Source organism: Eucyclogobius newberryi, unplaced genomic scaffold (assembly GCF_026437365.1).
Source record: "Eucyclogobius newberryi isolate DKJ021-1_F unplaced genomic scaffold, fEucNew1.0.hap1 SCAF_14, whole genome shotgun sequence".
Classification (NCBI taxonomy): Eukaryota; Metazoa; Chordata; class Actinopteri; order Gobiiformes; family Gobiidae; genus Eucyclogobius; species Eucyclogobius newberryi.
The window spans coordinates 4555679-4581424 of NW_027315768.1; the positions used below are offsets into that span (position 1 = coordinate 4555679).

Consider the following 25746-nt stretch of genomic DNA (forward strand, 5'->3'; position numbering starts at 1 on the left):
CTGGCTTCACGTCACTGCAGGAAGAGTGTCCTCAAATGCTCCAGGAAATTGGAATAAGAGGAATGAATGACCTGAGCTCTCAGGAAAGAGTTATGGGGTGTTTTCTTTAACAAAGATATTGTGAGAGTGGATCATCATCATTATTATTATTATTATTATTATTATTATTATTATTATTATTATCCTGGAAACCTAGAAAACAACAAGCTGAAAGAACATGTTTTAAAATAAAGGACAGACAAAGCAATAAGATCTTCAACTTCACCTACATGATGTGCAATGGCTGAAGCCAGTGCGAGTGTCTGCAGTAAAAGTACTACATGTGTGTAGTACTTTATTCTTGTTAGGCTCGAGCCATGGAATGGAATGTTCATTCCATGGCTCGAGGTTCTTTGAAGTATCCACCTTTAGCTTTGATACTGCTTCTCACACTCTTGGCATTCTCTTGATGAGCTTCAAGAGGTCAGAGGTCGTCACCTGGAATGGTCTTCATCAGTCTTGAAGGAGTTCCAGAGATGCTTCGCACTTGTTGACCCTTTGACCTTGACTCTGTGGTCCAGCTCCCCCCAAACCATCTCGATTGGGTTCAGGTCCGGTAACTGTGGAGGCCGGGTCATCTGGCACAGCACCCGTCACTCTCCTATTGGTCGAACAGCCCTCAGAGCACAGCTGGACGTCTGTTTGGGTCATCGTCCTGTTGAAAAAGAAATGATGGTCCAATGGAAGAAGCTGAAGAAGCTGAAGTGCCTTCAATTGGGAATAAATATATAAGTTATTGAAATAAAGGGACAGAAGCAGAGTTCAGAACGTTTATTTGCGAATACAAAATAGGTATTAAGAGCTCCCCCATTTTTAAATAAACAATAAAAGGCCTCTCCAAGACACAGTAGAAACATACATAGAAATCATACTCAAACACACCATGTCATACCAGCGACGCTAAACCCCTGGATAGGCTACAATATGACAACAAAAAGTTTGCAGTTTGCATTACCCAGGTGACACTACTTTTGCACAGAGAGATAAGAGTTTTTGCGCATCCGTACAGTATTGTTCTGGAAGAAGAGCGGAGAAGTTGTGGTAAAAGTACATTCTCAAGGCTCCGCTACAGCCACGCGTCAGTCAATGTTTAGCTTCTGGGGGAATATAAAAAAAACAGGGAAAGGGAAAAGTGACCCAGAGACGGAAGAATAAGAGAAGGATATCGCGAGGGACCAAACATATGGTTAAGTGCTCTTTCCGTTACAACACAGGCTTAGTTCAGATTATGGGATATTTTAGTCGCGGTTCAGTTCAATTCAGATTCAGCTTTTCATGGAGTGGTGCAAATGGTGCAAGTCTAAATGAGTCAAATTAAGCCCAGTCCACACCAAGGATTTGACAGTATTACAGTGCAATTATGAATGTGAGACAAAAAGTGCAGACCACAGACATGAGGAGAATTGTATGACATTTTAGATCTTATGGAGCGCAGAGACTACAGAGCCAAAAGTTGTGTGCTAACAAACCTAGCCCACCTAGCATTGGCACTTTCCGGTTTAGAGTAAAGCAACTTACTTCTAGACTCCGAAGTGTATGAGAACGCTCCAGTTTAACTTTAAAAGTCATTATAGGTCCTTTTTCTATTTCCCACGGTTGCATCCCCTTCACCCCAAAAAATATAAATACTGTTTTTGCAGTGAATTTGAGTCTTTAATTGTTAGAACACTTTCTATATATGAGCAGTCAATCTTTTGGGTAGATTTTATTAGCGTAGTGTCTAGTGCTATTCACCTCCATCTTTGGGAGATTTGTTCAAATTACATAAAAAGAGAATTAGAAAAGCGAATACAATATTTTGCCTCCCACAAAGTTTTATGAGTGACTATTGTAAATGTAAAGCAGCAGAAAAAGGTGGCAGTTACCTCTTTTCCACCTGGCAGTCTCTCATTTCTGGTCAGGAATATTTTACATCAGGTAAAGGCAATGTACTATTTTTGATCTGAGGAAGTCATAGCAATCGCAGTTTGGTCAATCCCCGTTGAAATAAGTTCAGAATCAGTTCAATCAATTTGGAGCTTTGGACAGTAGCATAGACATGTTTTTCTGCTATGCTTCTGCTGCGGTTCTAAGGAAGCTCGGAATAATGTGCCGTCTCTTATGGTTTGGCATCACCTGGAAGTGCACGAGTTTGTCCACACAGTGTAGCAGGAGGTATGCATTGTCCGAGTGTGGGTGGAAAAGAGGTAAGAGTAGGTGTGAGTGTGCGGATGAAGTGGTGCATAGAGAACAGAGGTAAGAGTGAGCAGCGATGGCCCTCAGCGCTCAGTGGTTTTGGGGCGGCTCACCGCGAGCGCTTGCGGGTGACAAAGATCAGGACCCTTCGGATGGCCATGAGGCGCTCTTTGAGTGACGTCATGGCAAGGATGGCGAGCTGGGCCCTGTTCTCCAGAGGCAGGACGGCCAGCAGCCACCAGCACCAGGCCGGACCGCTAGAACTGGCCTAAACACAGAGGAGAGTAAGACAACGGAAGGCAACTAGAAGCCTATACTTCTTATCACACGTGCAGGTTCTGACCGGTGGGTCTGGGTCCCTGGTGGGCAGCTGTCCAAAGTGACTGAGGATCTGGCTCTTCATATTGTCTCGCAGCGAGGTGAACCAGCTGTTGGCCTGCTCGTACACCATGTCATGGAGCTTCAGTAGCTCCACCAGCTCCTCCCCCTCCACCTGCACCACACAAACTGCTAAAGCACAGGAACCGACTGCACGTGCAAGTGAAAAGGAAGTACGGAGTGTGCAGAACATGCAGACGTACCTTCTTGTCCTCCAGGTACTCGATCTTGGCTGTGTTGTATCCGTCTCTCTGACCGTGACTTAGGACCTTAAAACGGGACACTCCGATGGTGTCCACCACAGAGCGGCCATCAGGAAAGAACTTGACATCTCGCACCTGTAAGCACACGTTCAACAGCAGCATTAGATGAAGCCCACGTCATTGCTCAGAGCTGGACATAGATGGACAGGTGAGTGGCAGGGGCGCACCTGGAGCATGCAGCCGTAGTCGGCGAAGCCTTTGAGGTCGTCTGCAATGCACATGCCAAACTGCTTGGTGCCCGTTTCCATGGACCTGCGGATCATGAGCCTGTATCGTGGCTCGAACACGTGCAGAGGGCAGGGGATGGTCGGAAAGGCCATGGTACACACAAAGATTGGCACTTCCTGGTTCAAGCTGGAACAACAGGAAATAAAGAGTCAGGTTCAAGCCCCAATTGAAGCCAGTATTCCACAGATCATATTAATACTAATGATTTTTAACTCTCAGGTCCTCCTAGTGCCATTTTAGATTGCATTTCTTGCTGTAATTTTGTGCTAGGAAAATTATTTGTGACAAAAGTGTTTCAGAATCACAAAAAATGAAAAATCCAAAACAAATATCTGTACCTCTCTGTCATCACCCAGACACATGTGGAGTCATGTGCATTTGCAACTTTGTCAGAGGATGACATTTTTTCCCCAGAAGGTAGTTGTATTTCCCATAGAAAATAGTAAATAAGAAATATGTTGTGCATTTTTACTTCCTTTCTTTTCATAAAATTAAAATACATACATTATTTTTGTAATGCATCCTCACTTTATTTTTCATATGATGAGTTTGTCTGCAAACTCTGAACTTTTTAGTTCTAGCAATTCCATGTGCCACGATCATGACAAAAACACATTTCTAGTTTGATTTTTGTTTTTGTGGATATGTTTTGTGTGATTCCTGCAATTACTTTTGGTATTCCTCAATCTTTTAGTCTTTTCGAGATTTCTCGATGATCATAGCACGACTTACAATCATCATGGCAACAGTCCAGAACTACTAGAACTACTTTGTAGCGGATGCATCCCATTGATAGTTGTTGTTGTTGTATTACTTTTAATGGCTGTAGTTGTACATCTTCAAAGTATGTGTTTTACGCTATACCGCAAAAAGACAGAAAAGGAGAGGAAGAGAGAGGGAAAGAGAAAGACTAAGGAAACTTTAACTTTCATTCTGAAAAAAGTACAAAACCAACAAACACTAAAATGAGTGTTTGTCATAAAATGACAATGGCACATGAGACTACTGGAACTACAAAGTTACAAATGTAGCGTATGCAGCGATCAGTGAACAATCAGTGATCATGATGAGTTTTTCAGAATGGCAAATTAAAAGTTACCTATTCGTACCCTTAGGGATCATCTCAAAATGGGTTGAAGCTGAAAAGACTTAACATTTTTCATCTTGGGGAGGGCGAGTGCATGTGCAGAGCGGGGCGGGTACGTGCGCGGGTGCAACGGGGAGCGCACGGGGGAGCACGGTGTGCCGTGTCCCGCGCAAGGGGCGGGGCGGGCGTCGCCGTCGCGGCTGGTGCAGAAAAGTTGGAAAAGCTTTTTGCTGCAAGACGCGGCGCAGAAAATTATCAAGAGATTTGGCTCTAGTAACGTGCTACCACTGACCGGAAGAAGGAAACAAAACAAACCCGCATGAGGTTTCGGCCAATCACAGAAGACGTGAGATTCTCACTGAGACAAAAGGGCGTGTCCTGCTTCTGTCATTCTGACATGTCTAAAGTCTAAACACAGGCAATTGACAATTACAGGTTTTGACAAGAAACATTAGTTTCTCACTCTCTCATCCTCTTGAGACCATCTCAATGTGGTCATCTCACAGTTTCGGTTGAATGGGATGTGGCGTAGGGCCCCTATGGCCCCTAGGGCCCGTGACCATGTGGAATGAGTAAACAAACATGTGCGACAGGTGACATTATTTGGACAGTTCATAACTTCTACTGAAACATACCAAAGGATGTTCAGAGATGTTCACCAGAGGTGAGCAGGTCTATCAAGCTACTATCATTTTATCAATGCGTAAAATTGTATGTGAAGCGAGACTTAAGTCTTTCTGGGGGGGAGGGGGTCCAGAGAGAGACGAAAAAAATGTAGTCTTTTCAGCTTCAACCCATTTTGAGATGATCCTTAGAACACTATTAGTTTTATAGAAACATGTTTTTTGAACCATTTCTTGAGTCGCATTTCTTGTTGGATTTTCATCATTCAAGGTTCTTTTTGTAGATTGTGACTTTTGTGTGTAATAGTTTTCCTATTAGTTTACATTGCAGAGATACTGTTTGGCCATGGAGATCTCAGAAGTCTGAGTGAGTGAGAGTGAGTGAGAGTGACCACTTCTACCACTGCGGCTCCACCACCGTCACACACAGACACTTTCTGTGTTGTTGCTTTTAATGGCGGCCGGCAGCCACTGGTGCATTTACCTCCATCTACGGGATGGAGTGTTATACAAGTAAGTAACTATAGCCTTACATGATTCTTGTGACTGGATTGTAAGAAGATTGAATCGGTTTATTATTTTGTAACCATAGACTGCTTCTTCTTCTTTGGTGTTTTATGACGTGATTTATAAAGTGTTCACTCCCACCTACTGTACTTGTACGTCTTAGACTTTATTCTTTCTTTAGACTCGGTCGACCTCTAATTTTAACATTGTTGATTAGTGTGTATGTTTTGATCAACTCCTTCCATGTTGTAATTCCTCCTGTACAGGAACCTCTGGCATCACATTGCATTCAATATTTTTCCATTGGAATTCATATTTTGGGTCACACCAGCTATAGTGGAAAAAAGAGGGGGACGTTTTTGTCAAAGAATGTTGACCATTTTTATGGAGAACCACACTTGGACCAATATCATCAAGGAAAGGCATCATGTTATGTATGGAAATGTCTGGTTTGGTCAAATATAATAGGACATCTGCATAGCAGGAGACCCATTTGAGAACTCAAGCGGACGCACACATGTGCACACAAACCCCCGTGCGGACGCACACGTGTGCACACAAACCCCCGTGCGGACGCACACGTGTGCACACAAACCCCCGTGCGGACGCACACGTGTGCACACAAACCCCCGTGCGGACGCACACGTGTGCACACAAACCCCCGTGCGGACGCACACGTGTGCACACAAACCCCCGTGCGGACGCACACGTGTGCACACAAACCCCCGTGCGGACGCACACGTGTGCACACAAACCCCCGTGCGGACGCACACGTGTGCACACAAACCCCCGTGCGGACGCACACGTGTGCACACAAACCCCCGTGCGGACGCACACGTGTGCACACAAACCCCCGTGCGGACGCACACAAATGCCTCGCTGCTACACGTGCGTTTGTTTATTAGCGCGACGGATCGCATCGCTTCTCTCATCTCCATAGATTTCTGTCTCTTCTGAGCTGGAACCGTCTTTCTCTGTCTTAATTTTGTCCAGTACTGTACACTGAGGGAACTATATTATGATAGATCAATGCAGACACACCGGATTATCAACCACACATGCACAGCCAGAGAAACGTGCTGCTCTCAGGGGACGAGCCGCGAGGCTGCAGGTGTGCAGCAGGTGCATCCTGTGATTGACATGTGAATGAACTACTCGGCTGTCCACGCCACGAGGAAATGAGACTCAGATTTGGTGCCAAAAAATCCTCCAGAATTCCTTTAAGTAATAAAAACCTAAAACAATACTACAAAAAGTACTGTTCATGTGCATATTTATATGATGTGAGGTGAATATGTGGCGGATGAGTGCGCAGCATACTTGGAGAGCTCCTTCATTTCCTCCTCGTGGATCTTTTTCCTGTCTGCCAGCTCGTCTCCTAGGTAACGCTGCAGCACCTCCTCCATCAGCAGGATCTTGTTGAAGCCGCGGTTGGCTAAGAACTGCAGGCACACAGAACACAGTCAGAGCCATGCTTTAAGGTCACTCTGTGCGTGCACGCGCTCTGGACGTACCTCGGACAGGTTCTCCTTGCACAGCGGACAGTTGGGGTTGTGGTCCAGACAGCGCTCTAGACATTTGCGGCAGAAGGTATGTCCACAGGGAGTGGTCACCGGCTCATAGAACAATCTGCAGAGCATTGAAGACGTTATATTTGGTGATATTTTATTATCAGCCTAGATCATAATTTAAAATGTTGTTTATTGTAGAATTGGTCAGTAATGGGTCCAGAGACTTCGGAGTCAAAACTGCAGAATTCATTCTCCTTTAAGCGATGTCACTGTCAGGATGAGTGTTTTGCTGTACCGCTTAGTACAACCGTTCTGATCCTGAAAATGCAAAGTGTCCTCACCTCATGCAGAGAGAACACTCCAGGTCTCCACTGTCCAGCAGCTCTGCTGGGACCAGCCGTCCTCCACACACTGCAGCAGGGGACACAGACAAGAAAAGTGAATTACACTTTTTCACGAGAGAGGAGTGGATGAACTACAGGCTCTATATTGGACTAGGCTCACCTGGCTTGAGTAGCTTGGATGGGGCTCCAGAGGGCCCCTCTACACTGCGTTTCCTCTTAAGGCCACCAGGGGATGCCGGTAAAGCAGCCAGGACACTGGAAAGGCTCTTGGAGCTGCTGGGGTCATCCAGAGGGTCAGAGGTCACACTCCCAGTCAGTCTGGAGTCATCCACACTTTTACACACACTCAGCTCAGAGTCCTGCCAACGAGATACAACACAACAATCTTACAATATGCTGAAATATTCAACTGAGCTCGTTACTATGAACATTTTCAAATAGGAAACTGGAATTAGAGCTACATTGTGAAAATGTACAATGTACTATGCATATCTATCTTATGTGTAGGGATGTGTACCGCTACGATGGACCGAATCTGGACTTGTAAAAATGTTTCGGTTCAGGTCCAAAAAAAACTAAACCCGGTGATTCGGTTCTGGACTCATTAAAAATCTACCACTCACATTCTATATCCTTTACGTTCTAGAATCTAAACCATCTGAAACATTCCATAGATCGCGAAATTTGCGCTGGAAAAGACGTAAACACTGACATCGCTGTCAATGGCGCCCGGAGCATCAGCGACGCACGCGTCTTCCCCGCAGCAGAAGTTGAAGCCGCGCAATGAGTTTAAAGACGCGAGACACCGAAGTTGTCACTTTATTTCTTGAACAGAGTTGGTTACTGTTGGCCGTAACCATGGTGATGGAACAGGAACATCAGAAACTACCTGGTCTCCTGAGCCGCTCTTAGCTCCGCCCCAGAGACAGCACACACACACTAGAGATGCTACAATATGAATAAAATAACTGTTATGTTGTGATGTAGCATTTATTTAGGTGGGTTAATGTGCAATATACATATTTATACATCTAAGTAAATACTAAGTCAAAGTAAAATTGTTTAATTGCTGGATTCATTAATTGGAGCTTATATTTTGTAATAGTATTTGTATTCTACAGTTGTTAAATATGGTCTTGTGTTTAATGCTGTTAATATGATGTATTGTGTGTTGTGTAAAATATTTTCATATTCTATTTTTGATACTGCTAAGTTCATTGATTTATAGTGGTTCGAGTTGACTTTTATGCTAGTTTTTGAAGGTTTTTACCTGACTTTGATGCCAATGGATCTGCAAAATTAAAGAGTGTAAATGTATCTAAAGCATTAAACTTCAGGTGTGGGAACAGCCCAGTCAAACCAGTAACACACTTGACAAACATAGTATCAGCAGAAACAGCTGCTCCAATACCAATACTCAACATGCTCTTGTTCAGGAGTTGTTCCTCTAGTAAAACACATGAATGTGTGTTAGCAGCTAGCAGCTTGTGATTTGTAAGTTGTAACTTCTGTTAATAAACAGTGAATAAACCAGATAAATTGAGTTTATTTCACTGCAGTTAAGCCTTGTGTTTGACAGTCGTCCTTGTTCATGTGTCTTCAACTTAATTGAGCCAAGTGTCTTGTGTTATGCTGTTATAACATGATGTAAATATGGCCTGAGTTCAGCAGGACTCATTAGGTCTGAACCTGAACCTGAACCTCTGGATTAGAATCCGGACTTGAACCTGAACGTGGGTTTAGGTCTGCATCCCTACTTATGTGTACAGACTTATGTCCAGGTGTATGCATCTGTACCTGTGAGGAGGAGGAGCATGGGCCTGCTCTGTGTGTGGGGGCCTTCAGAGAGCCCAGCAAAGCAGCAGGTTTGATGAGGCGAGTGGCCAGTCCACCCTGGAGAGGATGCAGGGGTGTGGGTATGTCCTCCTTCTCAAACACGGATGAAAACAGGTCACTCAGAACCTACAAGACAAACACACAGGTGTCAGGTCTGTACAGTGGAGTCATTCATCACATTTTAAATCTCATCTTTTTCTCCATGTTGACCAATGGGGTAAAAGAAATGGCTTCAAGTAGGGCTACACAATATATTTCGCAATAAACACTAAACCTAACCCTCGAAAACACAAGATTGAATACAGAAACATCACAGTTCCATTTTTACCCCGCAATATCTTGCAGCCTAGTTTCAATCATACGGACCTGACACTGACTACATCCAACTCCTTGGGCGTACTGGAAAACGACCCCGTCAGAGCTTCATATGGATGAGAGAATACTAATTTTTCTCTGAACCTCTATTATTCTTTTAACGAAAAGATTAGCTAGTAGTTCTGTGCGTGTTTACAGAACCACATGGCTGCTCCGTGTGGTTGTCCTCTCCGAGAGCAGGCGATACATCCTGGACTTAAAGGACCACATCAGTGCACGTTTTAACCAAGAGGGTTTCATAAGGAGCTTAAACGACACTGCTACTTAAAGATCATCTGCCTCAAGGCAAACGGCGATGTGAATGTGATCGGTGCGCCTGATCGGCCCATTTGCATGTGATTTTTGCTATGATCGACCAATCATGATCGGCGGCCGATCGATACCTCAGAGTCATGTTCTTTGTTTAGATTACTTTTTTTTTGATCTGAAGGTCATGTAAACAGTTTCACACTTTTAAACTGTTTAATGTATGTGGTAATTGAAGTGAAAGAGCCCAGCACTGTTACCTTCTGAGCCTCCAGTTTGACTTGGGTCCAGTCCGGCTTCAATGACACACAGATGAAGTACTCCAGCAGCGCCTCGTCCGTGCGGGACGCTTTGGTCAGAGCTGTAGCCTTCAGGTAGTGTGCCTGCATGGAGATAACGATGACGATCATGAACCTAAATGGTATTGGATTGAGTTCGGGAGGACATGCAATTCTCAAATACGCTTAAAAAACAATCATGTGAGTTATGGTGATGAGCTACACAGACGCACTTGTTCCGCAGCTGCAGGAATTTGCTTTAAAATCAGAGTTTAATCCAAATAATCCCAAAAAAGACGGACAAGATGAGATGAGAACCGTAATTGTCGGACTTAAAGCCACTACTTTTTTCCAACGCTTTGAACCCTGCGGCTAATTTATAGATTTTTCCTGGCTAATAGCCACCGGGGGGCACACTAGCAGGAAGCGCAAGCGTTTGACTCACTGTCGAAGAAGACATCGGGGGAAGGACTGTGCGATTTATTAAAATCAGTCTCATATTCACAGAGAAATGAGTCTAATGAGGAATTGAAGCTAAACGCAAAGACTCATGAGGACATGCAATATAAGGCGATCTGCAGTTTAGAACCTGCAGCATTGAAATGAGACTTTCTAGGTCAGATCTCCCCCGCAGACCATCTTTCTGTGTAAATATCTCATGTTACAACACACTCGCTAAATACAAGCTCAAGAGCAGATCGAACCAGATGTGAAGGCACAGACACAGGTAAATCAGTTCACACAAAGTAATAAACTTACAGAGTAATCAAGGACAGAGGGGACAGTAGGGAAAGCTCAATTGTGTTCTCTGTATGTTAAACTTCAAAATATTGTGTGTTTTATTACAATCAGACAGACATATTTACTGTGAAATGAGTCTAATTAGACCCGTGGCGCAGTGGGCCAGACAAAAGACAACCGCCGCATCACTATCGTGTACCATCTTTCTGTGTCAATATCTCATGTTACAACGTGGGCACCTGCGTCAACTGTTTGTGCCTAACAGCACAGATTTGAGATTTCAAATCTGGATAACAAAAGGTATCAGCCTCTCAACGTTATAACTATGTATTAGGGCCTCAAAACTCCTGCCATGAACACAATAAACGGATACCTTTGGAAGATACTACTGGCAGCAGGAAAAAATGCTATCACAAAAAAATAGCTGAAACAAACTGCACCAAGGATCAATGACTGGACTGACATAGTAACAGACATTAGACAAATGGAACTTCATTTGTTAATGGACACATTTGACAGACTAAATGGGACTTTTCTTGATTTTTCATTTGTTTCTACTGATGAATGGTTGAGGTCTTCTTATGTTTGGATTTTCACGCTCTGGTTTTCTCTGTTCTGTGAGATGAGTTTATTCTTCTAAAAAAATTTAACAAATACTAATTCATAATAAAAATTAAGACATTATAATATAATGATTACATAAGTACAACGGTCCTCATAATTCTGCCATTTCAAAAATATTACCCATATAAAAAACATGTGTTGGTTATTTAAATGTTTATTACATTTTTAACAAACAAAGGATAAGAGGAATAATAGTATTGTTGCTTCCTCTGGTGTAGAAGCGTTTAAAGCAGGTGCAGGTGTGTGTCCACCTCACCTTGGTCCAGTGCGGGGAGATGCAGCACAAGCTGCTGGCGTCCTGCACAGCCTGGCTGAAGTTGAGCATCTCCATGTGCAGCTCAGCACGTTGTACCAGAAGCCGGCCACTGGAGGGCACTGCACACAGACACACACACAGAGACACACACACACACACACAGAGACACACACACACACACACAGAGACACACACACACAGACACACACACACAGACACACACACACAGACACACACACACAGACACACACACACACAGAGACACACACACACACAGAGACACACACACACACAGAGACACACACACACACAGAGACACACACACACACAGAGACACACACACACAGAGACACACACACACACACACACACAGAGACACACACACACACAGAGACACACACACACACAGAGACACACACACACACAGAGACACACACACACACAGAGACACACACACACAGACACACACACACAGACACACACACACACACACACACACACACACACACAGACACACACAACACAGAGCAGAGGTCAGTTTCCAGACAGACAGACGTTGGAGGCTGTCAGAAGTAGGCCAATGCATAACATGAATGTCATGTAACTGGTGCAGCCACACTACAATAGAGGCCAGGTTAGGTGGATTTGGTTATACAAGGCGACCGCTTTGGCTCAGGTGACTCATCAGTTACTACACCATTACAGAACACAGAGTTTTATTTCATGAAAGATCATACTTCTGTTATTCATCATGTTATGTTTTGTTATAGTGGTCACTGACCAACATTTCCAAAGAATGAACCAGGTTAGCAACAGTCAGTGAGCAGTTATTGGTTTGGCGTGTGATTTGTTTGAATATATTTGTATGGATAGCAAAAGGTAAAGTTATGTACGGTCCTTTTTATCAAGCAAACTTAGTATTAATTTTATAGTTTTCTAAATTAGATGGCATTGGTTTTGTACCCCTTAAACAGGGAGGTACAATTCACTTGTGCAGTAGAAACACTACAGATCACCCCAGGGTGGATCAATCCAAACACGCCTAAAGTCATTACCGTCCACTATTTTGTGGATTTCCATGTTTTAGAGACAACAAACTCAAATCTTGTGTTTGCCTGACCAGCCGTTCCCAACACGTTTTGGCAAACTACTTATCAAGACTGTGTGTGGGTCTGGGGCTCGACCGCTGCGGTTCAATTTCTAGGGCGGAGTTTAGAGCAGAGACAGAACCAATCACATAAACCCAGAAGTGACGCAAAAATGTGACACGCTTAACCGGATATTACGTAGCCCATGTCAACAAGGCGTGTTCCACGTTCTCCGTCCTGAACGCAGAAAATGTCTCCTGAATCGAGATGACGCCCTTCGTATAACCGCATCTATCGCACTTTCATCACGGCGAGGAGAGCGGACTTTCCTGATTGTTCAAACCGAAGCGAGAGCAGAAGTAAACACTCTGTCACGAGCCGGGCCACGAGCCGGGCCACGAGCCGGGTCACGAGCCGGGTCACGAGCCGGGTCACGAGCCGGGTCACGAGCCGGGCCACGAGCCGGGCCACGAGCCGGGTCACGAGCCGGGCCACGAGCCGGGTCACGAGCCGGGTCACGAGCCGGGTCACGAGCCGGGCCACGAGCCGGGTCACGAGCCGGGTCCGCCATCTTGAATGTTTTGGAACGGGGGTGAAGAGCTACTTCCGTATCTCAGTGTGACGTGTTAAAACCTCCGCCTGGGATCGGTAAATTGGTCGGTAGATGGAATACCGACGATCTCATTGGCTATTGACGACTCCGAGTCCAGACCGAGACGCATTCGAAATGAATGTGGGCGGGGCTGGCGGGTCAGGCAAGAGCATTAGCAGCGTTCCACTGTTCTATGCTCCCCCACACGTGTGAACAGATGAGCAGTGTGCTGTGCTCGAGCAATACAAATTGTGTCACAATGTTGGCAAAGTACTTCCACAGGGACAAGTGCCTATATATTAATAGGACTTCAACAATTAATCAACTCATCATGACTAGTGGACTAGAAAAAGACCTGTTATAAAAGAATCCAAAGCCTTTTTCAATAAAAATGACAAAATCAGTCACCATATTTCAACCTATATTTGGTTCAAAAATCAACGTACAAAAGAAATAATAATTTGGACAATTAAAACCATCATTGTAATTGCAGCCCTAATTTTGAAGAGAATAAATGGACACAGGTCAAAAGAAGCTCCTAAACAAGCCCAGACTAGGATCTGAACTAAAGCAAACCCACAGCAACAATCAGGACTAAAGAAAGAACTTGACAACAACAAACAATAAAATAGGTCAGTGAGATAGAGCTCGGAGCTTTATCTAATTGCATCAGGTAATAAGCATTATCAAAAGGGGAAGTCTGAGAATATGTGTGCTGCTTAGGTAATGAAAGAGCAGGGATCATGTAACAACTGACCTCAGACACAATGCCCTCTGCTGGACACTCACGCACACTCGCCTCATGAAAGTGGGTCAGGCTGAGGAGCCCACTTGGAAATTAAGTTGTACGTATCAACCTGAAGCTTATTATGAGCTCCAACCACTGACAAAATGTAGAACTGTCAAAATGTAGAACTGTCAAAACGTAGAACTGTCAAAACGTAGAACTGTCAAAACGTAGAACTGTCAAAACGTAGAACTGTCATAGAATGGGGTTTCTCTAATGCAACATATCAACAAATTATCAAAATGTAATACCAATGAACATGTTTAAGTGCTCCACTATTAATATTCACTGAAACACTTTTTGTGGTTGGATTGTGCTACATGTGACTGTGTAGTACTCGTACTCTGTACACACGGTCCATATACGTGTGCATCAACAGTGTAAGCTACAGTCAGCGTGAGTACAGTCGTTTTAATGCTGCTGCTTCACACGTTTACACGGGGCAAAGCGCGGACGGTGTTGGAGCCACTCAAGCTGAAAGTGAAGTCAAGAAAGGCCCGAGCTCGAAGGAGGAGGAGCGAGAGGGCGGAGGAGAAGAGAAGAGGAGACAAGTAGTGCCAGAGCGTAATCGTACCTGGAAGCACCGTTTGATTCTTCACAAAGCTGTTTGTAGTTGTGAGCCAAAAAAAAGCCCCCCTGAGCGTTACCATGGAGCTCATCTAAATAATGACTGACATAATGCTTAAACGCACTACAATGAGGGGCCAACTTATATTATTCCACTTATATTATTTAATCCATAGGCAGGTTATTTGTTGTAAAAACAAATTTCATTCTCACAGGAATATTTGCAAGTTTAGTTTAAACATACAAAAATACTGTATAAAAGGTTTCCTTTCTTTTTACTTATAATCCTGATTAATCACAAAATCGCGATATTTCTCACGTTATTTGTGATCCTAAAACTTGATACCGTGACATCACTACTTCAAACAAAATGTCGCTTAAACCTTTCAGATTTTCAGCATTTCTCATTGAAACCAGGACCGTGTAGGACCAGTTTTATTACATGGTATTTTAAAATAATAATTCACCCGGATTTGAGACAATTTATTCACTATTTAACACAATTCTGCAGAAGGTCAATAGTACTCTTTATCTCCCACATTCACAATGAAATATTGCAGCTTGGTTGAAAGTCATTGAGTCTTTGAGTCTGAAATTGTGTTATGATGACTTAGATGAATTTCTTATAGAACTCTGTGGTTGCTTCAGTATTTGAACGAACCTATGACGGTTTGAACATATTTGACTAAAATGCAGATCAGATAATTAGATCAAAGATCATCAGGTTTAGAAATACTGATTGTAAATGACAACATCACACAACAAAAATGTAATAATTGTTCAAGATTACTTTGGTTGTCCGTAAGGAAATGGCCACACACAGGACAAGACATGACGTAGACACTAGAATACTACATCATGTGATTGTGATATGCAATGCATCAGATGCACTGATCACACTTTACATCACATCTACCTTGAGATGATACGCAAGTTTTTGCACTAGTCAAGTTGAAGCTCCTTCTGAACCCCTCTTGGATAAAACGCGCTCTGATGTGGTCCTTTAACTCTGCTCCACACTCGCACCTTGGCTGCTACAGTGTTTCTGTCACATGCAGGAACTACACGCTCAAACACTACTAGACTTTCAGTCGTATGAAGTGACCTGTGCTCAGACTGCAAATGGTTTCCCCTTTGCATCCACAGAAAACACAGACTTCACTCGTTTACAGGTACGCACAGGCTGGTGATTTACTCATGCTTGCCTTAAATATAACAAGCATGAAAGCTGTCGAGTCTTATTTTGCTGAGAAAATGTTCTTTTTGAAGCTGTATGGTAACCAAAGTTACCTGCCCTGCGTATAAAGTGAACATTTAAAGCAGATCAAGGTTTTGTCAAAGTAGCACGTCACATAGTCGTCCTCGCTGCTCTCTCTGCACATTTTCAAACTGCTCAGAAGATGAAAGCCTGCTCCTAAACACCGGTTTTCATTCATTAAACCATGCGGTTAATTGATGAGCAGAAGTGGCTAAAATTGCCAAGAAAATTCTGTTGATCCTATGAACTAGTTACAGTGTTTCCCCCAGCCCTATTTAGCGTAGCGGACCGCTACGCCCTTATCCTGAATCAATCAAAAGCCGCAACACTGCCCTGGGTTATGCGCCGTGCGCAGCGGCCGATACTTTAAAAAGCACAAAAGGACCAATCATAGAAATCAATCAAATCTTCTCAAATTAAGCCTGGGGTTGTTGATATAATCCCAGAAATTCCCGTCTTAACTGATACGGTCGGGGCGCTGGTGGCTGCCCACAGCGGAGGGGACGTGTGAGCGCGGCGGAGGGAGCGCACACGTTCAGTCCCGTGCAGGTGAGCGACCCCCGAGCACGCAGGCGGTCACGCACCACTGCCTGCGCTGGAGAGCTCCCAATATATCACAAGTTTATAGTGTTCAGCGCAGGCTGTAGAATTAACATCACATGTCATAATTCAGACTTGTGAGCTTGAATCGCGGCGCTAAACAGTTTATCACCTCGACTCGTCAACACAATTAGACTGTACGTCGTTGGCCCTGACAAGCGGTCGCGACAGTGATGCAATCAGTCAAAATGCCTACGGCGAAGAGGAAACTGGAGGAGAAAGCCGAGCGAGTAAAAGCTGCACAGAGCAAGACATTGTTGATAAAGTTAGGCCAAAAAATATATATATATTGTGCGTTTCCGGTAACATTCCAGGTAGGTCATCGGATCTTATTTTTTAATATTTTAAAATCCTCGCCCAGGTTTGGCAGACGGTTCTCTTTTCTCCGAAGTGAGCGCTTCAGATTGAAATGGCCTTATTGGTGCAGATATTGAATAAAATAGTGATCTAGTGATCACCGCTTCCCGCTCTGCTGTGGTGTGTCGGCGTTTATCCCACCGGTTAGATTAACTCGTGGGATGCGGGAGGCGGGGCTCCGGCTTCTATTCACTCTGTGGCTCCGATGAGGAAATGAGCAAACACGGGATTCATTGGTTTTGTAGTTTCATATTATTGCGTCACACGTGCTATCACAGGCAACACAACACCGCTCTGTGACCAGTTCTTGCTGGTTTGCTCACCACACTTTTTGGTCGCTGCTCTGAACAGCTGCAAGTTCCCCGAGTTGATCTGGCGCTGTACTCACACCCAGGCTTTCAGATAGAGGGCCGTCTTTCCGTATTTTGGACGGGCATTTTCGAGTGCAGGGCCGGCCACTCGCACGGTACACGTGCGCTCGTTTACAGCGCACGGGCTTTCCATATTCGGACAAAATTATTTGGATGTTTTCAAATCCTATCTAAAAGCCTGCTCACACCACGTTTGTGAAAGATGTTTGCTCATAAAACAATTCTATGATTATATCCCACAAGTAAAGCGGGCCTATAACTTCACCACTGAAACAACGGGCGTGCATATCGCCCCCGCCATGGCCCCCAAATAGAGCATTAGCGATGGCTTATTTTTGGGGTTTATTTTTGTAGGACAATGTTCACTTGTTTTGGCTTTTTCCATGCTTAGAGTTAGGGTCACTTGCTGTGGCAAGTCTGGACAAAACATCAGCATTTTGACAATTAAACAGCAGATTATACCACTATGAACAGATATCATTTTCAACCCATCAATGACTTACCCAAATCCAGTGCAGTATTGTACTTGTCCAAGGCCTCTTTCAGGCTGTGCCTCTTCCACAGCAGCTCGCCCTCGCCCCACAGCTTCCTGGCCTTGCTCTCGGTGAAGAAGAGTTTTTCGAGGAGGCTGCTGAGGACCACGTTGATCCTGCGTGGCGGCGAGCTGCTCTGCTGGCCTTGTGATAGTTTGACCTTGCATTGAGCGCACTCCGGGGCTGCCTGCTGGTCCAGGCAGGGCTTACAGAAGGTGTGGCCGCACTCCAGGGTGGTGGGGTCGAGGAGCAGGCGGCAGCACAGGCGGCACGAGAACAAATCCAGGGCCTCGTCCTCCTCTGGACACTCTGGGAAAGGACGATGGGCAGAGAGAGTAGACATAATGAGAAGGGATTGATGGGGAAAAAGCTATTATATGGGTTATTAGAGGCATTTCAAAACCCTAGAATACTAATAGTTAAGAGTTAAAGGGGACATATTATGCTAAATCAACTCTAAAGAGGTTTTAACCTTATTACAGCAGTTGTCTCATCATTAGTGACCCTAACCTTTGTCCTGCGACCACGACTTGAGTGCTTAGAAATGTCCGGTTTTCACCTAACCCCCATTCCCGCCCATATCCTTGTACTTTGCTTTGATTATTTAAAAAATTCAACATATCTTATAAAGTACGTAAAGAGAATTATAATAAGCCTAGTTATTTTTCACAATTCGCCAATAATTATATTATATATCAGATATTCTTTTAAAATGAACAGAAATGTTTTATTGCTCTTTTAAAAGTTGATTTTAGGTAGACTATTAAACTGACATGAGATGTGGAGCAGAATTCTGCTTTTGTTCAGTTAAGAACAAGACAGACAGACAGACAGAAATATAATATAATATGTACATTAAGCACACCAGCAACAACCATGGGGGATTTAAGATAAGATAAGATATTCCTTTATTGTCCACACATGGGAAAATTTCATGGTTGCAACGCAACACAGATACAGAGGAAAAGGACAGATAACTTATAGGTTTTAAGTTTAAAGTAAGTAAATGAATGAATTTAAATGGTAACGGATGTGTTTTGACGTCCCACTCTGACCTGTTTTCTCTTGTGTACATGATCCTCACCTCCAAACTCCGGCGCTCCCCCGTGACCCTGGCTGTGCATCCCCGGCGCGCCCTGGCTGTGCATCCCCGGCGCGCCCAGCTCCTTCTCCCGCAGACTCTTGGCTATGGTCTCCACGAGCAGTGGCAGTTCGTGCGGCTGCAGCTTGCCGATGCCCGCCGCGGTGCAGTACGACTCCAGCGCCTCCGAGACCCGGCCCGCCCGAGCCAGCGCGTCGGCCTTCCGCAGACACAAGCCGCGGTCCGGCTGCGGCACGTCCTTGAGCTGGGAGCTGTAGATCTCCGCCGCCAGGTCGTAGTCCCCGGCCGTGTTCGCCTCCTCCGCCACCTCCAGCATCTCGGGGCAGATGCCCGCTGCGCCCGGGTTGGACAGCGGGTGGACGAACACTTCGCCCGGACCCTGGTGGTGTATGTGCCCGGTTTCCATCTTCTTCTTCTTTACTGGCAAATGAAACGATTTTATTTCAACTTGTGTCGTGTCTCTCCGCGGCGGTTGGATCTCTCCTCCATGGCCGGTGAAGTGGGCGTTTAGACCCGCTTCAATCACAACACGAGCCGCTGCTTCTGGGTTAGATGAGAACTCACAAGTTTAACTCTTAAATTCCTTTAGTTGGCCCCGGAGGTTCGCTCACACTGCCGCCTCTGGGGGTTTCAGACAATATGAGATTCCTGCCAAATGTATTTTATGAAAGTTAATTCTGTTGTGTTCAATAATCCATTCTGTTTGTCTGTAAACAACGCGCTGGTTCAACTCTTCCAGGTTTAGCTGCTGTAAGGAGCTTACAGTTTTAGTTTACCGTAGAAACTTATACAACTAGTGACTAATAAACTGTACTACTTTAGATCCGGTGTAATAAAGCGACGAGAGGCAGAGGATGAATTACACTCCAAGATGAGAATAGTGTTGTTTATCCGGCCGCACTCAGCGCTTGTTTTTCTGTCAGAGCTGGAGCCGAGCCACGGAGCTAACGAGGCTAACGAGGCTAACGAGGCTAACGAGGCTAACGAGGCTAACGCACCACTGCGGTCCTCTTTTCAAACTGCCTGTCGAAGTCTCCACACAAAGTCTTTCCAAATGTCCTAAAGCCAAAAAATACGATTATTCCAATGCAGGTGTCATGTTCTTATGCTGAAAAATGGAGAACAGACAGAAAAAGCCCATTCCTTTCACGGGCTCCCATGTTCAGCGGCTCCAGCTAGCTTCTGGAGCTAAAGGCTGTGGGTCCTCTGTCTCTACATTGAGAGCAGCTCAAGCACGTCACGTGACGCACGAGACTCGTGCTGATTGGCGCATTATGTGTCTCTTTATATAAGCTCATATTGTATAACCTTCAGTGATGAAGTAAAGCTGCACAGAAGAGCGGCTCCAGAGGCTTGACCACACTGGGGTCAGCAGCACATGCTCCAGCCACATTCCTCCTGTAAACACCATGCAGGCCTGTCAGAAGCAGTTGTATTGTCATTGTCAGCGAACAATTCACAAACTAGGAACTTGCAAGAAAAAAAATCCATTGTGGAAAAAAAATATTAGAAAAGAGGTGTAAATCTTTGAAAAAAATTGGTTCAGCGCTCAATGTGCACCCTGTAGGGTTTAGGGTGGGGTTATAATATAATTGTCCTTACTTATGAGGTATGTTTGTACCAATTTTCATAAGTCTACGATTAAAAAGGCTCGTCATTACCGTAATGTATTTTGAAATTTGAGGCGGCGCCAAAATTAGACACCAAAATTAAAAAAAAATCACCAATCCTGAATTTTGGTTGATTTTGGAGTTTTCGTAAACGTTTAGGGGGTCATAATTGGGGTGGTTTTAGGGAGGAAAAATAAACATATATAATAATTACGGAAACTTTTTCGACCATTTTTTCCCGCTATAAAAACTCAAGCTAGAGTCATGTAATTTTGTCACATTGTGCCCGGTCACAAATTAACCTGTTTTAAATATTTTCATTTGTCTATTATTATATTGTCTTTTATTCATTTTTAAAAATCTAATTTGGAGAGGGTGTTAGAGAGTAATTTTATTAGATAGCCACATTAATAACGTCATAAAGGCGCTGGTCCCGCTAGCAGTCTGTTGCAACGCTCCACTCTTTTATCACACTTTTTCTGCTTTATCTATTGTATTTTATGTAAATATTTTTTCTACTTTACTTGTACGATCGGGACCGAATTAACAGCTTTAATTCAACTTTTTCTAAGGAAAACATTCTAAGGAAAACACAGAGGAGCCGGCGAGCTGGACGCAACTCCGGGAAAAGCGATGGCGCCACAAGCCGGTGTTTCCCGCCGTCGTCATGGGTGACGTGAGGTCCCTCCAAAATAAAACAACAGAACTAGCGAGCCTCGTGCGGTCCCAGAGGATTTATAGGGACAGCAGCGTCTTGCTTTTCACAGAGACCTGGTTAACAGCAGAAATGCCGAACTCTATTGTTGGTTTGGACAATTTTCATCTTCTGCCGGCGCTAGAACGAGAGAATGCGGTAAGAAGAGAGGTGGAGGGCTGGCTGTGTATGTAAACCTACACATTGCACAGTGAAGGAACAGCTATTTAACAAAGACATTGAACTGTTGGCTATTGGCATGAGGCCATATTATCTGCCCCGGGAGTTCTCACATGTGATTTTGATTGCAGTCTATGTGGCCCCGTCGGCGCATGCCGATAATGCTTGTGAAGCATTGCTTTCCTGCACTAGCAGGCTGCAAACACAGCATCCACAGGCTCTCTTCCTCGTCTCTGGTGACTTTAACCACGCTTCTCCCTCTTCTGTTCTACCAACATACACTCAGTATGTTACCTGCCCCACCAGAGACAATAGAACATTGGACTTGTTTTTTGCCAACACCAAAGAGGCTTATTCTTCTTCCCCCCTCCCTCCCCTGGGCAGCTCGGACCACAGCCTTGTACATCTGAGGCCTGTGTATGAACCCATCGTGCGCTGGTGCCCCGTGTGGTGAGGAGGTGGTCTGCTGAGAGCGAGGAGGCTCTGAGGGACTGCTTCAGCACCACTGTCTGGACTGAGCTTTATGACACACATGGGAAGGACATCAACACCATCACAGAGTGCATCACGGACTCCATAAACTTCTGTTTTGAGAACATTGTTCCCTCCCGGACGGTGCAGTGTTTTCCAAACAACAAGCCATGGATTAACCGTGAACTGATGGCTCTGCTGAAGGAGAAGAAGAAGAGCCTTCAGGTCAGGGAACAAGGAGGAGCTGAGGACTGTGCAGAAGGAGCTGAGGAGGAAGATCAGGCAGGCTGAAGCCGGCTACAAGAGGAGGATGGAGGAGCAGCTGCAGCAAAAGAACATTCAGGGAGTGCGGAGGAGCCTGAAAACCATCTCAGGCTTCAAAATCCCCCCTACCCAGACAGAGGGGGACCTACAGTGGATGAATGAGCTAAATTCTCACTTCCTGAGATTTGATCAATCGCCCACACCTTCCCCCTGCACAGCTGCATGCTCCCTCTTCCACAGCTGGACAATGGCTCCCCACTTCACCTGGACTCACCCATCCCCCCAGCACACAGTCCCCCTGCTATCCACTGACTGTCTCAACAGCTCAGGTGAGGAGAGAGCTGAAGAGGATTAAAGTGAGGAAGGCAGCAGGACCTGACGGCATCAGCCCCAGGCTCCTTAAGTCCTGCAGATGAACTGTGTGGAGTTATGGAGCATGTCTTCAACATGAGCCTGAAGTTGAGGGTGGTACCACAGGTCTGGAAGACCTCCTGTCTGGTACCTGTGCCCAAGACACCGCGCCCCAAAGACCTCAACAGCTTCCGGCCGGTGGCTCTCACGTCCCACCTGATGAAGACACTGGAGCGGCTGGTCCTGGACCACCTCCGCTCCACCGTGTGCTCAGCCATGGACCCGCTGCAGTTTGCATATTGGCCTGGCATCGGAGTGGAGGACGCCGTCATCTCCCTGCTGCACCGCTCTCTCTCTCACCTGGAGAAGCCTGGCAGCTCTGTGAGGATTCTGTTCTTCGATCTCTCCAGCGCCTTCCACACCATCCAGCCGCTGCTCCTGAGGGACAAGCTGGAGACGGGTGGTGTGGAGTACGACCTGCAGAGTGGATCCTGGACTACCTCACGGACCGATCCCAGTTTGTGAGAGCACGGGACTGTGTGTCTGACACTCGGACCTGCAGTGTGGGGGCGCCCCAGGGCACTGTCCTCGCGCCCTTTCTCTTCACCCTCTACACTGCAGACTTCAGACACGACACGGACAGCTGTGTCCTGCAGAAGTTCTCTGATGACTCTGCCATCTTTGGACTCATCACGGACGACGATGATGCGGAGTATAGAGGACTGGAGCAGGACTTTGTGGACTGGTGTCAGCGGAACCACCTCCTCATCAACATGGGAAAGACCAAGGAGATGGTGGAGGACTTCCGCAGACATCACCCCACTGCCCCCTCGCCAGTGAACATCGAGGGAAGGGACATTGAGAGAGTGGACTCATACAAGTACCTGGGTGTTCATCTGAACCACAAACTGGACTGGACTCATAACACAGACGCACTGTACAGGAAGAGCCAGAGTCGGCTCTACCTCCTGAGGAGACTTGGGTCTTCTGGAGTGACAGGGCCACTACTGAAGACCTTCTATGACTCTGTGGTGGCATCAGCTCCTGTAGGTGTGGTCTGCTGGAGCAGCAGCATCACAGAGAGGGAGAGGAAGAAGCTGGACAAAGCTCCGTCCTGGGCTGTGCTCTGGACTCGGTGCAGGAGGTGGGGGACAGAAGGGTCCTGGCTAAATTCACATCTATACTGGACCATGAGTCTCACCCTCTGCAGGGCACTCTGTCTGCTCTGGAGAGCAGCTTCAGTGACAGACTGATCCACCCTCGCTGTGTGAAGGAAAGGTTTCGCAGGTCTTTCCTCCCTGCTGTTGTCAGACTTTATAACAAACACTGTTAGTCCTGAACACGTGTATACTGTATACTGTCATTATCATGTGCAATACTGTCAGATTCATATGCAATGCTGTCATATTCATGTGCAATACTCTGAGATAATGTCAACCATATTGGTGCAATATTCCCTGTCCATACAACTGCTGTAAATAAGAGTGTTACTTACTATTTCTTATATTTCCTTATAAGAATATAAGGTTTTTCTACAAGAGTTTTCTTTTTTCTTTTGTAAGAGCTCCTTTTTGTGTTGAGTGTTTAAAAAAAAAAAAGAGTCTTCAATAAGTTATCTGTTCCCTCACTTCTGTACCTATTTGTGCGTTGTAACACTGAAAATTCCCCACTGTGTGGACTAATAAAGGCTTATCTTATCTTATCTTATATGACATCACCATCCCAATGGATTTCAGAACTATGTATTTGGACCTCAGGACTCCTGCCATGAAAAAAATACATTTGGACATACATAGTAGAAAAAGCTTCAGTTGTAGTCATCTGGACTCAGTTTGAAAAAATAGACGTTTCGACTCTCATCCAAGAGTCATTGTCAATAACAGAATTTAGGTCGAGAACTCCGATATTAATACTGTTCTGTGGTAAGACCCGCCCATTGGGAGGAGCCTTCCTGAAGTAGAAAGAGTTGTTTGTTTCAACAGAAACTCCCCTTTGTATCTACCGAGCTAGCCTATTCAGAATCTTAATGGGCTATTAGAAACCTCTTTGTCTTTGTGAGACCCTGGCTCAACCACCCTGAGTACCTGATTAGCAACTGAATGTCCTTTACCTTTCCAGGGGTTCAGAATCCCATTATAAATAACAGGAAGATGAAACCTAAGCCCTCCATTTCTGTTTAAAGAAGGTCTTTCTTTTTTAACAAAAATAGCTTCCTTGACTCCTCTTTCAAACCATCTTTTCTCCCTGCTTAAAACCTTCACCTCACCGTCTTCAAACGAGTGATTAGAGGCTTCAAGATGGAGATGCACGGCGCTCTGAGGTCCTGAACTAGTATTTCTTCTGTGCTGATAAAGCCTCTTGTGTAGAAGCTGTTTCGTCTCACCTATGTAACGTTCTTTACAGCTTTCTTCACTGCATTGGATCGAATAAACTACATTGCTCTGTTTTTGAGTCGGCAACAAAAGGGAAACTGAACAGAGAAGGAAGGGTGTCTCTATCCCTTATGTGTCTGGCCTGTCGGAAAAATTGCAGAGAATTTTTAGACAACACGAAGTCCCTGTTTATTTTAAACCAGGAAACACTTTAAGACAAAAACTGGTTCACCCAAAGGACAAGTTGCCGACTCAAAAACAGAGCAATGTAGTTTATTCGATCCAATGCAGTGAAGAAAGCTGTAAAGAACGTTACATAGGTGAGACGAAACAGCCTCTACACAAGAGGCTTTATCAGCACAGAAGAAATACAAGTTCAGGACCTCAGAGCGCCGTGCATCTCCATCTTGAAGCCTCTAATCACTCGTTTGAAGACGGTGAGGTGAAGGTTTTAAGCAGGAGAAAAGATGGTTTGAAAGAGGAGTCAAGGAAGCTATTTTTGTTAAAAAAGAAAGACCTTCTTTAAACAGAAATGGAGGGCTTAGGTTTCATCTTCCTGTTATTTATAATGGGATTCTGAACCCCTGGAAAGGTAAAGGACATTCAGATGCTAATCAGGTACTCAGGGTGGTCGAGCCAGGGTCTCACAAAGACAAAGAGGTTTCTAATAGCCCATTAAGATTCTGAATAGGCTAGCTCGGTAGATACAAAGGGGAGTTTCTGTTGAAACAAACAACTCTTTCTACTTCAGGAAGGCTCCTCCCAATGGGCGGGTCTTACCACAGAACAGTATTAATATCGGAGTTCTCGACCTAAATTCTGTTATTGACAATGACTCTTGGATGAGAGTCGAAACGTCTATTTTTTCAAACTGAGTCCAGATGACTACAACTGAAGCTTTTTCTACTATGGAACACGCCTGGACGAATGAGGGATTACACCGACATTTGGACATACAGACTTGACTAAATGAGATGATTTATTTGGGTTTTGTGTTACCGTTTTCTCTCTGGTCTTGTTTTCTTTCAGTGTGTTTGT

General features: G+C 45.0%; 1 protein-coding gene across 1 annotated transcript; it reads right to left on the minus strand.

The window, feature by feature from the left end:
- Nucleotides 1-795: 795 nt before the first annotated feature.
- lonrf2 (LON peptidase N-terminal domain and ring finger 2) lies at nucleotides 796-19339 on the minus strand. Its single transcript, XM_072444206.1, has 13 exons — nucleotides 18749-19339; nucleotides 17635-17973; nucleotides 11512-11630; nucleotides 9873-9995; nucleotides 8953-9117; nucleotides 7316-7514; nucleotides 7153-7222; nucleotides 6815-6929; nucleotides 6621-6742; nucleotides 3023-3209; nucleotides 2796-2930; nucleotides 2558-2707; nucleotides 796-2482 (listed from the first exon to the last, which is right to left on the minus strand). The coding sequence occupies exons 1-13, from the start codon at nucleotides 19170-19172 to the stop codon at nucleotides 2324-2326; spliced, it is 2307 nt and encodes a 768-aa protein (XP_072300307.1). The 5' UTR covers nucleotides 19173-19339; the 3' UTR covers nucleotides 796-2323.
- Nucleotides 19340-25746: the final 6407 nt, after the last annotated feature.